The 25,407-nt window shown below is 42.5% G+C and overlaps 1 protein-coding gene across 7 annotated transcripts in view; it reads right to left on the bottom strand.

Annotated features, from left to right (window-relative positions):
• ELMO1 (engulfment and cell motility 1) overlaps window positions 1-25,407 on the bottom strand; it is a 413,918-nt gene that overhangs the window by 186,666 nt on the left and 201,845 nt on the right. For all 7 annotated transcript variants that reach the window (XM_037890049.2, XM_043540597.1, XM_043540593.1 and 4 more), the window contains one exon: window positions 9,504-9,612. In XM_037890049.2, the coding sequence (XP_037745977.1) occupies window positions 9,504-9,612 (109 nt within the window). The remainder of the gene's footprint in view (window positions 1-9,503; window positions 9,613-25,407) is intronic.

The raw sequence follows: 25,407 nt of genomic DNA, 5'->3' as shown, positions 1-25,407 counted from the left end.
CACACAGGGTTGCAACCCACTCAGGTTTGATCTGGCCCAAAAGTGATCAAGCCATGGCACAAGTACCTCCCTGGGCTCCACGGCCTATGGGATGGATGAACAGAATGAATGCAACATAAAGCAAGAAGTAGGATGCTGAAGGGTTTAACTAATTTACCAGGTTAGAGTGACATAACTAACAAATCCAAGATGACATGGGCACCTGCTCTATTTTCCCTCACCTTCCCTTATCTATATAAGAAAATCGCCATCCGACTGTCATACTTTTTATTGGCTCACATACAAGTTTCATAGACTTGTGAAAATGTAACTGAGGGAGGGAACATGAGAACAACTCCATTTTTTTCATGTTTCTCTGCAATATTTCTGGGGCTTTATGTTGTTCATGTCTGGAAGAAAAAAGTTACAAACAAGAAAAAAGTTTAAAATTTAGCTATAAAATCATTAAAATTACAGCATTTGCGGTATCTGGTGAGACCAAATGGCCCATCAAGTCTCATATGCTGATTCCTGCAGTGGCCAATACTTTCTATATCAGAGAAAGACTTAAAAGAAAAATATAAAACCGTAATACATGTTGTTGATTGTGCATAAAGAAAAAATTGCTTCCTGACCCCTGAAGCAATGAGCTTACTCCCTGAAGCATGAGATTTGATTACATTCATCTCAGTAGGCATAACCATGTAGACTACTCTACACCTCCTAACCCCCCTACACATTTTATTTGATAAAATTACACTGCATCTGTAAGAATTTCTAAAATCTTTCAGTTCTGCAGCATGGAAATCTGTTAGATTGGATAACAACTACAGAGAGAAAGCCAAAAGTCTGTGTATTAACAGTATCAATTCCCCATCAAAGGGGTATTAAAATTGTGATAGTCTGTACCCCAATGTTCATCCCTTTTATAAGACTATGATATGATAAATTTTGTATACAGTATGCCTTGTGAGGGATCATTTGAAAATTCAATTTGCTGATAATTATTTCCCAGGTAAAATGTGTATGGCAACACTGCAAGTAAAGCTGTGGGATTCCTCTGTATGGTATTACTAGACATATTCTGAGTCTGGGGGGTGCAGCCACACACCAGTTCCCCAGGAACAAAAGGCTAGCCAATGCCTCAGCCAGGTGTTAGCAAAATCAAATAGAGCATCACCTGGTTAAGTGGCCATTCTTTGGCAGGAAAGAGGATGTGGGTGAAAAATCTACATCTTGACAAAAACAGTCAGGAGTTCCCGTCCACACAGAATTTCTGTCTCCTAAACTTCAATTTGAGATGGTTCTCAATGAAGAGAAAGAGCTGTAAAGAGGAGACACCCTCAGGATTCCTCCTCTCTCTCTACCCACTGCATCCACAACACCTGAAGAAGAAAGACAACAGCTGTGGACTGGGGAAGGGATCCTGACTGAAAGATTCAGCCAGTAAGACTGCTAAAAAAACATGTAGTGAGAGAGACCTTTGCTTTGAATTCACCCCAGCTTGTTAAATTGGGCGTTAGTCACAATTTACTTTTATTTTCTTGTAACCAATTCCGACTTTTATGCCTCATTACTTGTAATCACTTAAAATCTAGCTTTTGTTGTTAACAAACATGTTTTATGGTTTTTATCTAGACAGTTTGTCTGGACTGAAGTGTTTGGGAAGCTCCATTTGGGATAACAGGATTTGTGCATATCATTTTGTATTAATAAAATGGCAGACTTTATGAGAGCTTGTATCATCCAGGAGAGAGCTGGGCAGTACAAGATGCACATTTCTGGGGGAAAGTCTGGGACTGGGAATTTGCTGGTGTTGCTCCTGCAGTGTAATTCATAGGTGGCTGGCTGTAGCACTGTTGCAGTATAACTGGGAGTATGTTGGGAGCTGTATGTGAGCTGACAGCAAAGCAGTGTAAAAAGCACTCCAGGTTGGAGAACTCAGAGCACAGAACTGTTTATCAGTCCAGAATGTACACTGAGTAATGTCACAATAATATATTGACACTTTAAAAAGTGTCAAGAAAAAACAACCCTGTAAAATAATCAAGATTAACACTAATGCATGACTAAATGCAATTCACTGCAATTAAAACAAAAACACACAAAAATCATACAAATGAAAAAGTTGTATATTTAACACTAACTCTAGGATCATATACAGCATGAGTGATATAAACCCAGGTGGTTTGTAGTAAAATTTCAGTACAGGTCTGTTCAACAGACCCTAACTGCCACCCATCAAAACAATCAAATGGAAACATTCAGTTCAACATCTATCTCTTATTGCAACATACTCAAAAACTACTCTAAGCCTGGCATGACTTACTACAGAATTACTCAGACATAGAATGTAGGCTTATAAATGGCATTAGAATGTAAATCTGGGACCAATAATGAGAAAAGTCGCACAAAAGCTGCCTTCATAATATAGACCACTGCAATCTTTAGTTTTCATTTGTACAAAGAGTCATCTACAAGTCTGGTGTCTTCTTGTCAGTTTCAACACGGCAGTTTCAGTTGAAACTTGGTATTAAACACAGTGCAATGTGGAAAACCAGCAACAACCATTGAAAACTGTGAAACAATTTTGTACAAGAAATAAATACTAGTAATAATTAATGATGCAAGAGAAGGGGCCGTGGTCTGAGCACAGGATAGCAAACAAAGAATTGCTCAGTTTTCATCCCATCTCTGACATCAATTTCCTCCATGGCAATAAGCAAGACATTTAACCTGACTGCCCCAATAAAGTTGGGGATACTACCAACTACCTGCTAAAACTGGGTTTGGTGATGAAAAAGTTATCGAACATTAGTAAAGCAGATCAAAGCAGAGACATGTTGTACAAAATGCTTAACATAATATTCTTGTTACAGAATTTTGCAAACCCCTTATCTCTAACAAATTTCACTACATCCAGATCTGTTTTTCTATATGAAGTGCCCAACAGTGTCCCTCATGAAGCTTCATTACTGAAAGTTAAGCTTTCTTCAGGACTCCCACTTATCTCAACCTTAGTTTTAAACATTTTTGTAGGATCCCCCAAAGCCTTCATAAAACAGGGTTTTAACTATATGCAGTTTATATCTCAGAGGTTGGGTCCTTCAGTAGAAGAAGCAAGTAACTAAAATCACAGGATCTCTACCACAAGAATCCATGCAAGATTAGTGAGATGCCAATGACACTTGTGCTTGCATTATCACGGTAATTTGTAAGCATGCTTCCCCCAGGTCAAATTGGCAGAGTCCCTGGGGCAGTGGGGGGGAAGGGGGAGTTTCGTTTTCCTCTGCAGCATGGGGCCTGGGTCACTAGAATAAGTGGTGGACTCTCTGTAATTTAAAGTCTTTAAATCATGATTTCAGGACTTCAGTAACTCATCCAGAAGTTAGGGGGTCTATTACAGGAATGGGCAGGTGAAGTTCTGTGGCCTGCAATGTGCAGAATGTGACTACATTGTCATGATGGTCCCTTCTGGCCTTAAAGTCTATGATGTGCCCTGCAACACTTCTGGGCCTTCCATGTTATACTGTGTATTGTGGTAGTACCCAAAAGGCTTACTCAGGATTGGAACCCATTGCGCAAGGTGCTGAATAAACACAAAGCAGGACAGGGCTTGCAGGGTTACTGGCCTATGATATGGCATGGGGAATCAGAATGCAGCAAAAGACATTTCAGGTTCAATTCACATTTGGTCACACATTACTTGTATCTAAGATGGAAGGAAAGGGGGTGAGAGAGGGTGCTGCAAGACCCCACGGCCTGTGGGAAGGAAGTGGGAATTGCAGTGTTCTGTCTGTCCTTCCTGCCTTCTCAGTGAAGTCTATTGGGATGATGCATACACCACAACAATGTCGGCATGCATCACCCCAATAGACTTCACTGAGACTTCAATGTACTACTATGGATGTGTCACTAGTGACTCATGGAATGTGAGCAGGATTATCACAGCAGATTTAGGGGTGCTACTGTATGATGGCACCCCACAATGCCAGAACCTTGGGGAGGGGGGAAGAACCAATCTTGGTTAGATAAGATCTTCAATTGATTTGCCCATCTCATCTCTCTCTTTCCAGGGTAACTTGGTAGAACACACATCGTACCATGAGACAGAGCTATCCCAAGGTGCGAAACTCCCATACTGAGGAAATCAAAGTTACTGCAGGCCTTATCAAGTGCAACTCCAACTGCAAAACCTCTCTCTTAACCTAAACTTTCCCACAACAGCTGTAATATAAGACTAACAACTAACATGAAATATCCTCCCCTATCACAGCCTCAATCCCCATTCAGAACCCATTGAGGCCAATGGGTGAGAGGGACAGAGATACCAATCTCGTTCTCTTACTGTTTCAGCTGCCCTGTTTTGGAGGACCTGATTTAGCAAGGCACTTAGCATACGCAGAACTTAAAGCATGTTCTTATGCTTCATTGATTTGGGATTTGGATTTAAGCATATGCTTAAAAGCTTTGCTGAATTGGAATCTAATTCTCCAAATTGTCAGTCACTTTGAGAATGAGACCAAATGAAAATTCAGATCCATGAATTTGGAGAACTGCAAAAGCCAGACACAATGTATGCACTTAGCCTTCTCCTCAAAACTTTGCTTGGAAGAGTGGGGTGCTTTAAAAAAGTCCATGGGATATGCAGGGTTTATCTTTTTATTATCTTATGGTATTTAATACAGCGGAGCAAACAGAAAATAATCAGAGTCAAAAGCTGCTAGACTGTCCATTATTTATGAAGAACGATTTATCAACTTTGCACTTTAAAGAAAGTTTCTACCATTTAATATTTCAGGAGCAGAAAGTAATTCTTTCTGGCTTTTAAATTATACACTTTAGAAACTGTAAAAAAAATCCTGCGTTCCAGTACAATAATGGGTAGCTATGAATTTCTAAAGAAGAAACAGTTGCAGCCTGAATGGACATTCTGAAACACAAAACGTTAACTGTGAGATAACCCTTGCCCTAGACGGTAACTGCTGATTTTAAGACTACAGATCAGCAACACAGCCTTTATTTTCAATTGAAAAGGAAATTTTCTTTACATGGTCACCTAAATGTCAGTTCTAGTTTATACGTCTCAACACAATAAACTAAAAGTGGTACTTGGCTGCTAACCACAGAGGATCTGACATATACAACTGCATATGTTGTTTTAGAGGAGGGTTTTGTTTTGTTTTGTTTTTAATTTCAGTAAATGCTATAAGACACTATATTTCATTATGGCTTCGTAAATGACCGTATAATTGTAATTCCATGGAAACAACTATATTAAAAACACTAAGACTGCACAGTTAGATACTCACGAGTCATGAACTGTCACAGCATGTTCATCCTTACCCGGGTGCATGCATTACGAGGCAGTATTTAACTACACAATGGGCCAGATCCACAGTTGGTGTGAATGAGTGTAGCTTCATTGAAGCAATACACACCAACTGAAGAACCGGCCCAGTGCTTTTTAATACTGAACCTTTGCTACATACTGTACACACTTACAGAAGAACCCTGTGCAAAATACACTCTGCATGTGCAGAATATAGTTTTCAACAAGTTGTAACTTGATCAAAGCAAAACCAAATTTCACTACCCCGTCAGCAAGAGCTATTTCTAGGTAAACACACACTTAAGCTTTACCGCTCCTCAAAAAAGGGGATAGGATTTCCTGTTTAATTCTTATTACTGGGAGGTACTAGATATGCTCATGTGACCAACAGGATAGACAGATAGATAAGCAGGCACTGCAGAGCGCCATTTAAAGTGAGGGGCCATAGATTTCCCCCTCCCCCATCACCTGGCCATCCTTTTCCCCCTCCCCTTTCCCCTTGCCCAATAGCCTGACCCCAACCCCCAACCCTAGGTAAACATTAACTTTCTGTCTCTAATGGTTCAGCTCCTCCACAAAGGTGATAGGATTTTTTTTAAGATGCCAAAAATATATTTTCCCCTCCTTTATCTCCATGCTCAAATAGGACTGACAATAAACTTAAAAAAAACAAAACAAAAAAAACCACAAGAGCTTAATTCAACCTCACCCCCCAAAGACCAGACATTGAAAAACGTTGACTCCAAAAGGTGAAAGCCTCTGGAAGTTACAAGTTCCTGAAATGAACAGTACCATACAAGATGATGGCCATTCTCATTAAAAACCAACTCCCTGCTGCCCACCCTGTCTCTCTTAACCTTTGCTTCTCTGCACCAAACATTCTATCCCTGATACCTCTTATTGCCCACTTTTCCCAGGTTTGGATCTCTGTAGCGGGATGGTTACCCGCTCCTGCCCAATGGCGCTTAAAAGCCAGCCCTGGGAGAGAGCCAGGGCTGAGGGCAAGAAAAGCTAGGCTGATTGGGGAAATGCCCGCAGCTGGGCCATGCCCCAATCAGGCCGCAGCTGGGCCTATAAAGGGGCTGCTAGGCTGAAGCTTAGCCAGTCTCTGTCTGCGTTCAGAGAGGGAAGGGGCCTGGCTGCAGGGACCTGACGGAGTACCTAGAGTGGAGCAGGGCTGACGGGGAAAAGCCAGGGGAGCTCCGGCCTGGAAACCCCCAGGCTGCGAGGCCTAGATTAGGGCCTATTAGGTACTGAGGTTGCAAGGGGGCAGCCCGCGGATAGACAGAAACAGCAGGTCCAAACCCCTTCACCTGTGATGAGTGGCTGATACACTGCAGTCTGCCCAGGGAGCGGGGCTAAGTGAGGACTGGCAGTAGCCAAGACTGAGGTGAAGTGGTGATGGTGGGTGGGGGGTTCCCCTGGGTGGGGAGACTGGGGCAGCACCCCCAGACAAAAGGGCAGCGGGTCTGGGAGGGACACGGGGGCCAGTGACAGGCAGATCACCAGACGGCTGATGGCGCTCCGGAGGCTGACTAGCTAATTTCCAAGGACAACCAGCAGGAGGTGCCGTGGGGTGAGTCCGGCTCTATTACAATCTCTTAATGCTCTCTTTCCCTGCCTTCCCTGAATCCTTCCTCCAAAACTCTCTACCAAATATGTATTAGGGTTTTTTAAAAACCCCACAGAATTAACACACAATTCTTTATTCATTTTTATTAAATACTTTTAAGTGAATGGAAACAAACCAACCAACCTCACAATCTTTCTGTTGTAATGCACCTCTTCAAACAGGGTGCTAAAAAGATTGACATGGAATGGTGGCATCACCATTTGAAGGAGCTATACTAGTACTAGAATCATAGAATATCAAGGTTGGAAGGGACCTCAGGAGGTCATCTAGTCCAACCCCCTGCTCAAAGCAGGACCAATCCCCAATTTTTGCCCCAGATCCCTAAATGGCCCCCTCAAGGATTGAACTCACAACCCTGGGTTTAGCAGGCCAATGCTCAAACCACTGAGCTATCCCTCCCCCCCTACTAATGATTACCGATGTTATTGTGCACTGGCAAACCATGGAGTGGGGAGAAACCAGGCTATAAATGGAAAATCAGCAAAACGTATTATTTCCCCCCCAAAAAATTTACCAGCAATTTACCAACTGTTGCACATATGAAACTCTTCAGTCTTATATCTTAGCCAGTGGCAGTACGATTATTCAGGGGGAGACACCCATGACAGCATATCCAACTACAATTCTCATGTCTCTTCACTCCTATTTCAGTAGTTCTGTAACAGTCTGTAGTCTGAACTATTCATTTACTGATCCGTTTATACTGTTCAGTGGGATTTTTTTATGCTGGAATTAAAAACTGATATTATGTTATTATCTTGGATGCATCACAGTCTGAGCAGCTATTTTGAAGGCTTTAAGTGATGGGCCAGCACAAGGCTATTCTCTGCACAGGGAAGAATTTCGCCTTTGGTGTACTGTTCTCTTGGCATGCTGCACTTAAAAGCATTAGATGAAGTATCAGCCAAGTCATACTTTTTAAATTGAACTTCTGATTTATGTTGCCGAGCCTGTGGGAATAACCGCCAAAGTAACACTTTCAGCCATTAGCTCTCGCTTTTCTGACTTCCTCAGTTTTGTTGCACATGGCTGTAGTGGGCTTGGGGGCAAGAGGAAAGGAAAGACTTCATTAGCATAGAGAATGTAGAAAAAATGCGTGCGGTAGAAATTAAATGGCAAAGTTGTGCTGCCAACCTGGGCTGTATGGAAATGAAACTTGTGGCAATGTCTGTTGGCAAAGACAGGAACGATAATAATACTGATCTGTAACCAAAATGATACATAATACACTGAGTCATACATTGCTACACTATGCTAATTAAGAAATGAAAATGATAAACCTATACACAGAGAAAAACTATATAGGTATAGTACTCGCAACTAATTGTAAACTTCTTGAAATTATATCCTTAATTTTGTATTGTAATTTTGTTGTTCTACAGTTCACTATTATAGTAAATGATATATGTAATAGCTGACATTTATGCAGAGCTTTAAATACTGTAATGTATTTAGAAACTATGGGTTTACTTGCAGGGCTGGATTTACACCTTACGAGCCCTGAGGCACAGCATCTTCAGCATGCACGTGCACATCCCCCCCCTTACCCACCCCCCCACAGCTGACCTTCGTGTTTTCCATAAAAAAATGAAACTTTTAACCCACTTTTAATTTTTAGTTGCCCCTAGAATGCCGGCACCCCTAGGCACATGCCTACTGTGCCTAATTGGAAATCTGGCCCTGCTTACTTGTGCAAATGTACATGTGTAGTCTCATTAAATCAATGGGACTGCTCACATGAGAGAGCATTCAGCAACCTAAGTAAGGGCTGCAGTACTGAATCTTTTATGTGGGGAACCTGAACATCATCCCCAAAATGTACTTATCTCTGGATAAAAGCTGACAACAGTCCAGCAGGACATAGCAATCCTGCACAATTTACAACAGCATGTCAAGAATATAATATTTTACTCAACTGAAAAGAAAATGTAAATAGGAAGAATGTAATTACCCAAGTTAGAATTGCCCTAGAACACTGGAGTTACCATCATAATCATGCAAAAGTCAGAGGATCTTTCAGTGACCACAAGTAGCCGGGACCTTCTTATTATCTCTCAACCAAAAGACAGTACCCTCCAGTGGAAGTACTGGAACAGTGTTCTGGAAGTATCTTGCTGGGGCACCAGTTCAGTCTGGACTTTGAGGGAAGTATGCCACCTACTGAATCATAACACCAACAGATAGCTAGTATAATAACCCTAATGTACTAACAACAGCCTTGTTAAGTGTCTGAAAGGATTTACAATCAGGATGCGCATTTCCCGTTTTACACCCACACTTGGTAATGCACACTTTGCCAGAAAACACGGGAATTAATACAGCAAGTTGCAACTGGTACAATACCCATGTACAAGCATATACAAAACAGGATCACGCTGTTTTGTACAAAAATAGCAAACGCTTCTATTGAATCGAACTTATGTAGCATTCAATCCACTCAGACTACTGGGGACCCATGCATCACCACCAGAATAATAGTTTTGTGACAACAATGAAAAGAATCACTCAGATCTTCATCTTAAACTGAAACGTTTGATTAAATAAACATGTTAGACTTACGTAGTTCTCCGACTTTCAGGATTTCACACAGCATTTTTGTCAGCTCGATGCTACTGCGGCCAAAGGGACATTCATGTTTGTCTTCTCGGCTGCTGTTTTCCAAGACAATCTAAAGTGGAAATCAAAATGGAAGTTGATTCATTTGAACAACATGTGTGTTGAAGAAATGTCCTCTATGCTCAGCATATACAGTGAACATCTGATTGCCTTAGTAATTTAAATCACAAAGTAACCTTGTTCTCATAAACTCAGGATTTTCATCCTAGATATTAGAAAAATAAATATCCAGATTATTTTTGAGGAATCTGTGGAAAGAAAGGAAGATATGTTCCGATCCATTTTACTGCTGCTGAGCTAAACACAGTCAATGGTCCCCCATGTTCAAATATGCCCATTTCTGAAGCACTGTCATTCCAATAGAACGTTGCTGCTCTGGTTCCAACTCTGCATGCAGAAATCGGAATGGAAACCAGTGGCAAAAGAGCTAATCATTTTTACATTTAATTTTGTGTGTGCCATGAAAGAAAATTAGATTTTTTTAAAAAATAAATAGAACTATTAAAAAGAATAATAAGTACAAGAATAATCTTAAGAATAACAACTTTGGTTCTGGGTCCATAAAGGCCTATACTAATAAAGCCTATTTAAGCCCTATGAAAATAATCATAGGGTATGAAGTTGTGCTTATTGTATCTCTAATGCAGGTTTGTGCATGGAAAAAGATTTTAGTAAATTATTCAGGAACAGTTCACTATAAAGGCTACCAATGTAGCACAGCCAGGCTCTGCAAGTCTTTTGGCCATCTGCTACATGACAGTGCACACGCAGTGGAACACAGATTTAAAAAGAAAAAAAAAATTCTGCACTTTATGAAGTGATGTAACTCTTATTTTGGACAGAGCCATCCCAACCATTACAGATGGTCTAAAAATATCATTATATAGAGGAGAGAATATTATTTATGAGAATACTACAGATTTTGCATAAACTGGGAGCGACTCATTTCTCATTTTGAACGCAAGAAAAGCAGGACAAATAGGGCCTGAAAACAAAAATTAATTCAAAATAGGTTTCTACTAAAAACTGGGCTTGTGATAATAAACTCTCATACCAGCTTTTAAAAAAGAAACAACGCAAGTGTCCTAAACAGCTACTGCCTGGCCAGAGGAAAAATATACTCCAAAGCAGATGTTTCCTAAGTACCATAGTACCTCAGATGCTCTCTCAATTTACTTGAGAAAGAAGGTGTTCAGACACTACTCTCTACTTGGTGTGATTTCTTTCTCTCAGCTTGCTTCCCAACCGTACCCTTGCCTGGAAAAACTTTTTTTAACATGGCATAGAACAGGGGTGGCCAACCTGAGCCTGAGAAGGAGCCAAAATTTACCAATGTACATTGCCAAAGAGCTACAGTAATACGTCAGCAACCCCCCAGCAATCTCTCCCCCCGCCACTCCCAGCACCTCCCACCCACCAGCAGCCCCGCTGATCAGCACCTCCCCCTTCCTCCCCGCACCTCCCGATCAGCTGTTTCGTGGTGTGCAGGAGGCTTGGAGGGGGAGGAATGAGGGCATAGCAGGCTTGGGGAGGGGGTGGGAAGGGGTGGAGTGGGGGCAGGGCCTGTGGCAGAGCCAGGGGTTGAGCAGTGAGCATCCCCCCGGCAAATTGGAAAGTTGGCGCCTGTAGCTCCAGCCCCGGAGTTGGTGCCTATACCAGGAGCCACATATTAACTTCTGAAGAGCCGCATGTGGCTTCGGACCACAGGTTGGCCACCCCAACATAGGAGAATTCAAAACGGCTTAATCCCATCACTGTGAGGCAAACCAAATCCATATTTTTAAAAAGCCTTAAAGACAGAAGCTTAGGACAAAATAACAAGCCTAACACAATCTTATTTTTCAGACATGAAACAACTGGGGATTTTGAGGTGGAGGACCAAGATTGGGGGCTGTACTGAGCCCTGTTAAAACAGCTAATTAAGAAATAAATCTTAGATACACTATTAATTCGTACATTTAAAAAAAAATCATTGTGAAGCAGTTAAGGTTGCCAGACACATAACAGTCACAAAAGCAAGAAATGAAAAGTTAAACCACCTCACAGAACACAACATCTATCTATAGACACATACCTTACCACTATCACAAAAAACATACACCATAGACCACAACCTTAATTCATCCCTCACATGTCACCATCAGATGTAATGTACAGGGTATAATGCCAAGCTTTCAAAAACGCTTTCTCCACACTACCTCCTTGAACACCATACAGCGGTGAGAAGGAACAGGAGATGCAGTTGGACTGCCCTGCCCTTTATCACCTCGGATGAAACCATGAGGTGAAGCAAGCGTGCATGCACAGATCAACAGACACTACTACGTTCAAATTCTCTGGCTCTGGATGCATGGCGTATGTGTGTAAACCCACAGTGGAATACAGTAGGGACCATCACCCAAAGAAGAACAAAAGGCTACCTATATACACAGGAGGAAAAAAGTTATGCTCCATTTTAAGGACATTTCAGACTGCAACCTTAATTGCAAAGAGCCTCTGCAATAAGATGTGCCTAATCAGCAAATCAATCAATGTATATTAACCAGGAAAAGACATTCCACAAAGAATTAAATACAAAAGCAATCCCTTCACCTCAGAAACCTTCCCACAGGAAGAGAGGGGAAAATGGGTTCTGAACTGTCCTCCAAAGATCAACAGACTCAGGCTTTGTCAGATAAGTGGAGGGCAACACATTCAACTCTCAAGGGGTGAAATCTTGGCCCCATTAAAGTTAATGGTAAAAGTCCCATTGTCCTGAATGGAACCAGGATTTCACCTTGCTATCTTAGGCATTTCTGCAGCACCCATCACCTTGCCCTTATTGGAGTCGTATAGAATGTAACAAAAATGTTTTATATGATGAGTTAAAAACAAAATAAAAACACCCAAATGCTGTAGAATTTAATAGAGAATAACAACCCCTGCCATAGAAATCTATATGATCGCTGTGACAAAGTTCCTCCACTGCCTTGGTGGGTCCTGAGCTTATTGGCGGATTTGCTCGCCTCAGAGATTCACGGCAGCCCTCAGTTTGGCCACTTTTGCTAGTGGCTCAAGCCTGCCGGTCACTCAGGTAACATCATCACTGGCCAGGTCAACTCCTCCTGTATCCAATAGGAAGACAGGGGGAACCCGGGCCTGCCCTCTACTCCGGGTTCCAGCCCAGGGCCCTGTGGATAACAGCTGTCTACAGTGTTTCATGTAACACCTGTGTGACAGCTACAACTCCCTGGGCTACTTCCCCATGGCCTCCTCCCAACACCTTCTCTATCCTCACCACAGGACCTTCCTCCTGATGCCAGACAGCATTTGTACTCCTCAGTCCTCCAGCAGCATACCCTCTCACTCTCAGCTCTTTGCACACCCCTCACTGACTGAAGTGAGGTCCTTTTTCAACCAGATGTCCTGATTAGCCTGCCTGTCTTAATTGATTCTAGCAGTTTCTTAATTGACTCCAGATGTCCTAATTAGCCTGTCTGCCTTAATTGGTTCCAGCAAGTCCCTGATTGTTTTGGAACTGCCCCTGTTACCTTACCCAGGGAAAAGGGATCTGTTTAATCTGGGGCTAATATATCTGCCTTCTATCACTCTCCTGTAGCCATCTGGCCCGACCCTGTCACATCGCTTAAAACCAATCAACCCACACCCTACAGAAAAGATTTCATTCTATAGGTTCTTACAATAATTCCTGTAGAATCCTAATTGTTTTATCCTCATTAAATCCTATAGGATTCTTCCACAAAGGTGGTATTTAATAGATGGGTTAAAGAATCACCAGTATGTCCTGCCACCTGCCTTCAGATATTTAGTCTCTTAGCGGATGTGCCCCAACTGATCTCGAACAGCATCAGTGGTACGGGAGGAGAAAGGCAGTCAGTCTCTTGGCCTCTGAGTAGTTCAATGCTCTGCTAGAGGAGTTCTTTTTTCTGCTAGAAGTTTAGGATTAAACCATGCCTAATTATTCAGTGCAATACCTGGATAACAGCTGTACCAAATCAAAGAAACACCTCTGCAATTTTTGTTTTACATTCCTGCAGCCACCCTTCAGGAACAAGTGAACATCTCTCCACTATGCATTCTGGATTAGTCATTCTGTTTTAGAGTCCTTCTCATAGGAAAAAACGTGATCTGCTCCCAGACCCAAGTGCTGGAGATAGGATAGAATGATACAAGCAAAATGCAATGCTTCATCTCACGTTATTGAAATCACTTGTTTTATTTTTCTCTCTCATAATAAAAAATAAAATCTGCATACTGGGGCGAGGGGCTGTTTTGACACAGATTTAGAGACAGCTAAGGAAAGTGGTAATAAAATCAATGCGGAGAGAAAATGAAAGTGGAGGAAAAAAGGCACCAGTCTTAGCAATATCACTGCTCCTGGCAAATGCATTTTGTTGAATTTCACATTAACCCAACGTGTTAACATTTCATGAGTGCATAAATATTTAATGGTAAAACTGTATCTTCATATAATGTTAAAGCAGAATTACTGCAATCAATAAGAATGGCTGAGAAATAGTTGAGGCACTGTGTACTACTAAACACCAAATTAAATGGCAATTTGAGTAATCAATATGTAAAGCAGCTTCAGAATGCTCCTTTCTCCTTCCATTCAAGCATCCATCTTTTCACATTTTCTGTGTAGAACAAAGAAGACATGACACATAGTAAAGAATTTTCAAGCAAGGAAGATGGAAAAGGCATAGCTGCCGTTAAATATGTGGATGTAAATTCTACAGTTACAGATACTGATCTTTAATAAGCCACAATTACTGTAAAAAACAGCTCTTATAAACAGCCCAGAAGAAATAATTCCTAATCTTGGCAATAGATTTAAACATTAATTCGTTTATCTGTAATACACTTTTCATAACTTAGGAATACCATATCCTGATGCAAAATAAAACATTAATAAAATACTGCTGACAAAGGCAGTATCTTTGTTTTATCTTTGTTTCCCTGAGCTCTCTGGTTGTGAAGGGGACAGAAATAGTCAGCGGGCAAACAGGTTTCTTTAGCAAGTTGCTCAAACACTAGCAGGGAAAGAAACATATCTATGAAGTAATATACGGATCTAGACCAAAAATACTCATGCACCTTTGTATTAGATTTTATAACTTAGCTTGATGCATGATTCTATCCGTTTATTTATTCCTCTAAGAAAAATTAACAGTCAAGGTATCACCAAACCCACATAATCCTTATTCAAATGGAAATCCACAGTTAAGATGCAACTCCTCTTGGCCCCATCTCAGCCTTGAACTACCTGGCCGCTCTCTCCTTTCCTGGTACGGTACTACCTCCCTCAGTGTTTTCTGATGTTTATTATTTGCACGTGGTAGCATCTAGAGGCCCCAGTCAGGGATTTGGTCCTCCACGATTCTAAGTGCTGTATACACACTTAAAGAAACGACAATCCTTACTCCAAATTGTGGGAGTGCTGCATGCTGCTCATCCAGTTCTCTCCTTCATTTCCTTCTATTGCCAGCCCTCTCAATGATCCAACAAAGAAACTGACAGGTGTGCAACTGTGATTCCTTCCCCCATATATACATTATGTGTATACCATACAGTGTTATCAGAATAGGACAATTTGGGGAAATTGTACCATTCTGATAACACTGTATGGTATACACATAATGGCTTAATCTTTTCTTGGATATGACCATTTGAGTAAAGTTCTGAAAATTTTTCACTGGACCTCAGTAGTTTTCTGAAAAGTCTTTTAACTGCTCCAACTGACAGAATTTGTTTACAGCCTCATAATTACCACAAAGCTATTGTGTACAACATTATCTGGTTTAACTAAACACAAGTTATGAAATTTAGAGCACAGGCTGGAACTCCAAACCTAACCCACCACTGTTTTAAGTATTTAAACCATAACTGGGAAATAAGCTCAGTTCTAGTTCAGAGACCATTACCCCTACACTGAGGCACTGTGAGGAAAGTTAAGACAACTGCTATGTGCCGTGCTCACAGTTTAAAAAGGATCCAGGATGGAGAAAAAGGTAAAAAGATATAAAGGGAAAGAGACCAAGGAAAAGGAAGAAAAACTACAGGGGAGAGCAAGCAGAAGAAACAATACGAGAGAAGAGGCTAGGGAGAGCTCAGAGGAAAGAAAAGAGAACGAAGAAACAACAAATAAAGGGGGAAAGAATAGCTAGAATACAATAAATAAAATAATAAATAAATAAAGGGGGAAAGTATAGCTAGAATACAGAATACGTGTACAATACAGAAGAGAGTAAAGCTAAAAAGGAAGACAAAATAAATCTTAAGAGGAACAAGTTGAAGATGTTACTGGAAAATAAGAATGGGTTAAAGAAATGTGAAAGGGCAAGAGGAGACAATTTTTAAGAAAGTAAATGTTATTTACCCCCCCCCCTTTTTTTTTTTTTTTTTTACCATTCCCACCAGTAATATTCTATAGCTAATTAAGGGGCAGGAATTGGAGAATATTGTTGCTGCAAATGTTGTCTTACTGTTTTATAATGTATTTTTCCAAGTTATTTAATTTGTTCCACAGCAAATACTGCTTTCGCCCCCTAAATTTCAATCTTTACTGTGGAGTGGAGGGGAAAGTTTCCAAATACTTACTAAACCAAATCAAGGTGGGTCAGAGAGAGAAACAAAGGCCTTTGTTTACATTTGGAAATGGTACCATTTCAGTCATTGATTGTCAGCAATCGATATAGCTGACCTGGTGCTGACCATGGTTTGACCTTGTCTACACTTACAGCTAAACCTTAGACAGTAAAGGGTCAACTAACCTGATTGTTTAAATGATGCTTCTTTCTACAGCATCAAAGCTGGAAATGACAGACATTTATCGAGCAGTTGTCCTGGAGGGAGACAGGCACCTTCTCCAGTAAACAAGAATGCTAGACATCCAACAGCCACGAACCCAACTAGGCATCGAGAAAGATATAGAGGAGGAAATTTCTTTCTTGGTACATGTGACTTTTTTTATACCGACTACTCTATATACTTTACAGTATGTTGATTATAATCAATAGGAGCCATCACCCAAAACTCTTACAATAAACTGGTAACTGCAGGAAAAAAGTCCAAAACTACAGGGGATAGCATAGCAAAATCTCAAGTCTCATGCCAGAATCACAGAGATACAATGTAAAGTTTCCAGCAACAAACAGGAAACAAAAGTTTTACTTAACTGTTGCTGGAAACTTTACATCATTTCATGGTGATCCTTCATTGACTATCATGCCATTGGAGCATGATACGGTTCCTCAATATTGGGCAGAGACATATTTTTCATATCTGATCATAACATAACGTTGAGCTAGAACAAGGCAAGCAGCTTATATGTTTTCAATTGACTTTTTATTAATAACTGAGAACAAAGTTATAAAGATGGGTATTGCCTTCATGATTTCCACCATCAAAATATAGAAGGAAGAAACTGGCAGCCAAATATTTTCCTTCAATGTTAAGAAATAAATTTAGCCAGTCCCCTAGTTCACACATTAAGGATGACATTGGCTCAAAGAATATTGCTTCAAAGCAAATTGTTGGTGGTATTTCTTAGATTCCTGCACTGAGCTATAGGTTTGCTAATACCACAGAGATTCATTATGACTGGGAATGAGATACAGAGTGAAGGACTAAAAGATTCACTACAGCTACAGTAATACAATAAATCCCAACATAGATGCTTTGACAGGCATCATGGCACTATTAACTATGAATATTTCTCTACACTTGTTGTACAATAATATAGCCAGGCCCTACTTTTCTTGCATTTTGTGACAGGCAAACATCAAAAGGAGATGTTGGCTAACATAATAACCCTCACCAGATCCCATAGAAGCAATCTGGAAGTATTTGAATGCTAAAAGAAACATGACGTTCTATCTTTTCTTCTCCTTTGCATTTTCTTACCATTGGTTATGTACAATGAACTTCTCTATCATTCCTGCCATGTCCAGATGCCTTAATTGCCTTGTCTGGAAGTAGCTTTTCCTGCTTGTGCTGGATAAGAGGCCCTATTATGGGAAGATAGGATTTCTGTCTTTCCCTTTCTCCACTCTGCCTTTGCTCCCAAAGCTTTTATTGTCATTTTCCTTTACATACATCCCACTGTTCTTCTAACCATCTTCCTCTTGTGTTGTCTCGGTAACCTCTCCTCCTACCTCTGTTATCTATTTGTTTTCCTTCCACCTTCCCATGTTGCTCCTTTTGCCTCCCCGTTCCTCAGCCCCCCATCTTTCTTCTCCAGCCTTCTACTGTGTATTCATGTGGAACAACTACAGCTTTGCAGGACAAAACAAAAAAATTACTACTCCCAGGCAAAGGGATTTGGATCACTGCCTATCATCCAGGGAAGGAGGAGCTTGGAGTGGTAGGCCAGAGGAGTTTGGACATCTTATTCAAATGGCAGGATCAGAGAAAGGCTGATCAGCCCTAAGGGAAATAATCTCTCTGATATAAGGAACTCAGCTGAAAAACCTTGCCTTTACTGAAAGGAAGCTAAGGTTTAACTACTGGATCAAGTTAAGGGCCATGGGTGATAAGTCTGTGATGGATCACCACATAGGGAAGTTGGGTGCAGAATATCCAACTGAGGGATGTCCTGTAGTCTGCTGCTCACAGGAAGAGCTGTCAAACAGAAGGCATGGACCACCAATATGATTAACCAGCCATGAAACAATGTGAAGCGGTCCTGTGGAAAAAATAAAATACGTGATCATGTAACTGAAGACTGTACCATAATGCATGTGCACGAGGGGTCAAAATTAAAATTGAACATATCTGAATACCTTAAATCTGGTATTTCCTTCCTTTTGAGTGTTTGACCTTGCAACCTTAGTAACTTAGTGGGGGTTTTCTCCATACTTGTGTTTTTGTTTGGAATGTTTAGTTTGGCGCCTGAAAATTAGGAAGTTCTTCATATTGTTTTGTACTGAGCAATGAATACGCAGTATAATAAAATCAAATACTGCAATATTAGATGCTAATCTGGGATGTACCTGCAATTGTCCCTCATGGACAGTGCTGCACAGTGAATAATTCCAGACTGAAAGAACCTTTCTGCTTGTCGGACTGTAGTGCCAACAGCATGGCATGCAGTCCAATTTCAGAGCCTTTGATGCTGCCTTGACATTATTCCTGCCAAATGTACATGAACAGTAAATTCCTTTTGTAGTGAAGCACAATGGATAACGCGACTGACTACGGATCAGGAGATTGCAGGTTCGACTCCTGCCTGGCTTGTAGCACGTGCCCCTGCTGCCCATCTGGTGTGGTGGCCCTGCTTTTGCGCTTCCCTTTGACCTCTTCCAACCAAACCAAATCACTCTAAGGAAAGTTTCACAATAAACAGGAGGTCCATCCACCACTTCACCTTGGGAAATAGGATCAGAGCCTCTCTTCACTTCCTGCAGGCGCTGAGGGTACTACTGGTGGTTGGAGGAGGGCCTTTGCAACGCCATGCAGTGTCTCCTCTTCCCCCTGGAGCCACTGAAGCAATAGCTGGAGCCAGAGATTCCTCCTTCCCCCAGTATTGAAGATAGGGTTGCCAGGTGTCTGTTTTTTGACCAGAATTCCCAGTTGAAAAGGGATCTGGCGGCTCTGGTCAGCACCATTGACTGGGCAGTTAAAAGTCCAGTTGGTGGCACAGGCAGGCTCCCTACCTGGTTCCGCGCGGCTCCTTGGAAGCTGCTGGCATGTTCGGCTCCTAGGTGTACGGGAAGCCACAGGGGCTCCGCACGCCGCCCTCACACTGAGCACTGGCTCTGCAGTTCCCATTGGCCAGGAACCGGAATGGGAGCTGTGAGGATGACACCTGCAGACTTGGCACCATGCAGAGCCCCCTGGCTGCCCCTCCACCTAGAAGCCGGACGTGCCGGCAGCTTCCCAGGGGCTGCCTGAGGTAAGTGCCACCCAGAGCCTGCACTAGCTCCTGCACCCCAACTCCCTCCCCCAGCCCAGAGCCCCCTCCCAGCACCCAAACTCCCTCCCAAAGTCTGCACCCCGCAACCCTTCCCGCACCCCAACCCCTTGCCTCAGCCCTGAGCTCAAGCCTGCAACCTCCTCCCGAAACCTAACCCCCTGCCTCACCCCTGAGCCCCATCCTGCATGCCTTCATCCCTGGCCCCACTCTAGAGCCCATACCCCCAGCTGAAAGCCTCACCCCTCCACACCCAAACCCCCTGCATCCTGAACCCCTCTGCCCCAGAGCCTGCACCACAGCCAGAGCCTTCACCCCCTCCTGCACCTCAATCCCTTGCCCCAGACCTGAGCCCCATCCTGCACTCCAAATCCCTTGGTCCCAGGCTGGAACTCCCTCCTGCACCCCAAACTCCTCATCCTCAACCCCACCACAAAACCTGCAACCCCCAGCCCAGAGCCCATATCCCCCACACACCCCAACCCCTTGCCCCAGCCCCCTCCCACACTCCAAGCCTCTGCACCCCAACACTGTGATATGGACATTAGAAATGTCTAAATCAGTGCTTCTCAAACTGTGGGTAAGGACCCCAAAGTGGGTCATGACACCATTTTAATGGGGTTGCCAGGGCCAGCATTAGACTCACTGGGCCCCAGGCTGAAGCCAAAGCCTGAGCCCTGCTGCCCAGGCCGAAGCCCAAGGGCTTCAGTCAAGGGCAGCAGGGCTCAGGCTCTGCCGTGCCCCCACCCCCATCTGCCTGGGGCAACACGGCTCCAACTCTGGCTCCACACACCCTCTCCCTCCACCCAGGGTCATGTCATAATTTTTGTTGTCAGAAGGGGGTCATGGTGCAATGAAGTTTGAGAACTGCTGGCCTAAATCAGTGTTTCACACCTGTGGGGTGGGCTGCTACATAGCACCAGACTAGTTCAGAGGATAAGATGGTACACAGGGAAGAGGAGAGGGTCGGAGTGAGTGATAAAAGCTACACGACCCCATATCCTACACATACACACCACAAACCTCTGCAGAAACAGTAGTAGGTGGCTCCAAAAAAGCCACCTATCTTCTTTCCATGCTCCCATTATGGCACCCAAAGGACCTGATCCAAAGACTCCCATCAACTTCAGCGAGCTGTGGACCAGGACTTAATTTAGCTGGCAGCTCCCATGTATTGGGCCACAAGTTTAATCAGCAGCCCAAGCTGTTCTCAGCTCCCACAGAACTCAACTCAATCTTGCAGACACAAATGGCTGTTCCCAACCCTCAGAAATATGCAGCCTTCTGGTAAGTGAGGGAACAAGGAGGGGTAACAGAGCTACTGAGGGGGAGGAGTGTAAGATGTGAAAAGAGTAAGATACGTGAAAGAACAGAAAAAAGAGTTAGAAATAAAAAGGAACAGAAAATAAAATAAAGACAAGGGGTGGGGGAGAGGGAGAACAGGCAAAAGAAAATGGAGAAATAAAATAATGAGAGAAGGCAACAATAAAATAAAAATGGTTGGGAACCAATGACCTGGATAATAGGCTGTATATATTAGAAAAACAAATGTAACAAAGCTCACTTTTCTTATCGGCTTCAACAAAATGGAAATAAATTATATCCTTTTCCAATCATTTTTGGGGGGAAATAGGATTACAGGAATCAGATTAAATTTTACTTCAAAAATGCTCAAACTATATGGTGCACAACTTGTTCTGATCAGGATAGAATGAGTAGGCACAAGGAGACTTTTGTGAATTGGTGGAAGGATGTGTAGGAAGCCTCCTATACAACAAATGTATGGGTTATAAAATACACAGTCTGACTGTGACTCAACCCATTGAAGTTATGAATGATCTTCACAGAATGCCAGCAATGTTCATCTGCATCTTGTGGCTCAGAAATGACACCTCCTCCTCCTCCAAAATTTTTGAAGGCTCAAAGATGAAAAAAGAAAGGTAGTAGCTGAAGAAACTGCCTGCCAGTAAAGTGTATACCTGTATACATATGTAAGTGTATAGCAGTATATTACGCCTTTGGATTACCGGACATAATCCTATTGACTAACAGTCACAGGGACTAAAAATGGTTTGCGCTATTGCTTTCCCACCTGGTCAGTAGTTTTTAAACTACTGGCTAGTAATTCTCAGAGACATGGTCAGATGGGCCCTGTGAACTAACATACAGAACAGCAGTTCTCAACCGGGGTTCGAGGCCCTCTGGGGGGCTGCGAGCAGGTTTCAGGGGATCCACCAAGCAGGGCTGGCATTAGACTCACTGGGGCTCAGGGCAGAAAGCCAAAGCCACATCGCCCCAAGCCCCATCACCTGGGCCTCAAGCTCAAGTCAGAGCACCTTAGCTTCATGGCGCCCTGTGTGGTGTGGGGCCTAGAGTTGCCAGGCATCCAGTTTTTGACCGGAACGCCTGGTCACCAATGTGCCTAGAGGTTGGAGGGACCTGGCGGATGCTTCCTCGGAGCCGTGGTAAATGCCGCTAGGACCCTGCACCCCATCCCCACCCCAAACCCGTGGCCCAGCCCAAAGCCCACTCCTACACTGCAACCCCCTCATCCCTGGCTCCACCTCCAGCCAGAGCCCTCACCCCCCACCACCACACCCCTTCCCCAGCCCAGAACCCTCTCCTGCATCTCAAACCCCTCATCCCCAGCCCCACCCCAGAGTCCATACCCCCTTCCACACCTCAACCCTCTGCCCCAGGCCGGTGAAAGTGAGTGAGGGTGTGGAAGAGTGAGCAACAGAGGGAGGGGGAATGGAGCGGGAGCGGAGCTTGGAAAAGGGGTGGGGCATGGGCAGAGCCTCAAAGAAGGGGAAGAGCAGGGGCAGGGCAGGGCAGGGCAGGGATGTTCCGTTTTGTGTGATTAGAAAGTTAGCAACCCTAGTGGGGCCCCAGGCAATTGCCCTGCTTGCTACCCCCTAATACTGGACCTGGCTTTTATATGCAGAAAAACAGTTTTGTGGCACAGGTGGGCCATGGAATTTTTATAGCACGTTATGGGGGGCTCAGGAAAAGAGAGGCTGAGAACCCCTCATATAGAAAACTTACTGAGGTTAATTCTAATGCAGAGGGATAGCTGAAAAAAAATACCTGGAGAATTTGGAGTATTTGAACTATTCCACACATGAGGCATGTTCCCTTGCTCTTCTGTTGTTTTTTACTCTTGGCAGAGCAGTAAAGAGGTCACAACTAAAGTAAGTAATAATAATCACCAAATAGTCTCAGGGGAGGAAAGTGCACCCAGCAGCATTTTGATTATACACATGTGGTCAAACTCTCCGCTGCTGTGAATTGGCTCAAGTCCAGTGACTTCAATGGCGGCTTGGGCATTTAAAACAGCTGACAATCTCATCCTTCATCTATAAATGGATCCACGTGACAAATTTGAAAAAGTTGCCAATACGATATTTACAATATTTATTTTACTTTCAGACATAAACCATCATGAGAGTCTGAGAACACGACATATATTATTGAAAACAAGACAGAACAACATCACAGACTATCTAAAAGATAGTAAATGAAATCCACTGTGATCTCAGTCTACTGCGAGTCTCTCCAGCCAGAGCTGCTAGTCAAATCAATACCACCTTGTGGTCAATGGCATCAAAGGATGGCAAGAGACCTAAATGAATCAATGTGGACAGCTTTCCTTTGTCCATCCCAAATTGGAGATCATCAGCTAATTTGACCAGTGCAGTATTTATATGACACATAGGCTAAAAATCTGATTGATAAGAGTCTGGGAAATTCAGTGATGCCAGAGTTACCTGGTATTTTGCCTTTACTCAAGAACACATTCATGATTTCAAACAATAATGGACTCAATACCTCCTCATTTGATTTTACTAAAACAGGAGAAACATGGTTCCAACTCACAAATAGCACCACTAAGGTCCCACCACTAGCAAAACTAGTTGAAACTCAAGGTCAATGGAGATATATTTGTCTGACCCCAGGAAAACAGCAAGACCCATCAGAATCTGACTGAACACAGCCAAGAAAAAATACAAAGAATTCATTGAGTTGTACATCGCCCAGAACAGAAGCACTAGATGAGAATCACAGAGATGAGAACCCTTCTTTGCCTGCATAACAGCCACAACATGTTGCATTTGACTTGGCTTGGGAGAACAATGACCGGCAGCAACACTCTATGCTCCCTCCCACGTTTGCATCTGTTGCAGGTCATCAGTATACCAAGGTGATCTGTGAAGATCTATGGGAATGAGTCATTTAGAACCCAACGTATCAGTGATGAACAACAACAACCTTCATATTCTACTAGCTCACAAATACAGGAGACTAGAATCTCCTATAAACATCTAGAACCATTCTGGTTCTATTAATCTCCAGGGATAGACTAGTGAAATGGACACTCCATTCGTTACATCAATATAAGTATCCAAGCATGCACATACACAAAAACAAAGTAAGTCAGATACAAAGCTATATAGTTCACTCCTAATTGTATCTTGTTTAAAAAAAAAAAAATCATGGATTTCAAATAAAAAAGCCTTGCGCTATAGATCCTGTTGGGCCAAATTATTATGAATTTCTGTGACTGATGTGAATGAATGTGGTAAACATGAGTTTGGTATGACTTGGTACATCTGAACTTGCTAGAGGATTCTGGGAGCCAAATTGTCTTAGCATTAGATGAGTGATGTGAAAAATTACTGGAATTGCTGAAACTGCATTTGAAAGGTTAATAACGGCTCAAGCTGCGTGTATGTTTCAACATCGAACTTTGGAATATCAGCCAAGGGGGACCAGCTCACAAAGTAAAGAAGACATAAAATCATGCAATCAGTGGGCTTGGTGCGAGCTGACATGGGTCAAAATGACCCTTTCTGGATGACATCATGCTAAGAGCCTAAGTGAATGATTGATGAGAGGGTAAGTGTTGATTGAGCTTTGGTTTGGGTCTGTTCTGCAGCCCCTCCTTCCAAAATATTAATTAGAATATACCAGTAATAAATGCCCACACAGCATATTTTTGGAACATGAGACTCCTTTGAGAACAAAAGGGTATATATGCTAAGCACAGTAAATTAGCTAAGTTAGTGTTCCCCAATTAACATCTGAAGAGGTTTGAGACTGTGGGACAGAAGTCATCGGGGTAACCAAGACCCCACCTCAAGGGACATTTGTGGGACTTTAGAACCAGAGGTCGTCAGGGTAACCAATACCTGCTTTGAGGGACCCTTGACAGATCAAGTACCTGAAAGGGGACAGAAGAGAAGAGAAAAAGTCTCCATCTAGAATTGGTAGATATACCTGCTTTGTTTGCCAGTCAGGATACTGTGTAAGGCCAACAGAGTTACTGAGGGTTTATGCTTGTAGGCGCTGAGGCTTACAGGGGGGAAGATGTTTGCTATGTAATCTTAACTGCTTGTGTGATTCTTTGTCAAATAAATTACTGTGCATTAAGCATACTGTACCCGAGTCTCTCACTGGTACTGGTAATATCTGCCCAGCTGTGGGCCATTAAAGATCTGTTTCAACAGATCCTAGACAAAGCAATGAGGAAGTACAAGAGATTATAACCACAAAAATAAAGGCTTTTCCAGGGGCCACTTTTTACAGTGAGGAAAGTTTCAGCTCCATAGTACTGCAAGTTAGTTACAGGAAAATGTCATTCTAATGGAAAATCCCTGTACTGCATAGTATATGTTTAAATGGTAACTTAATTTTATTGTAAAAAATTATTAGAAATTACTGCTGAGGTGTTTTGGGTTGGGTGGGGAGGAACTTGTCTGCTCCATAAGAACAGAAAAAAAAGATTATCTGTCACAAAGCTTTATTCCAATCACTTGCTTCACTGTTAACTTTAATTACACACTATGAACTGTCCTGTAATTATGCAACTTGGGAAACTGCCAATTTTTCCTTTTGAATGTTAAAAGTTCTTTAATTTCTTTCAAAGATTCAGTA

The sequence above is a fragment of the Chelonia mydas genome, chromosome 2 (genome assembly GCF_015237465.2).
Source record: "Chelonia mydas isolate rCheMyd1 chromosome 2, rCheMyd1.pri.v2, whole genome shotgun sequence".
Taxonomy (NCBI): domain Eukaryota; kingdom Metazoa; phylum Chordata; order Testudines; family Cheloniidae; genus Chelonia; species Chelonia mydas.
Note: the sequence above shows the minus strand (reverse complement) of the source record. Positions and strands in the feature narration are given on the sequence as shown.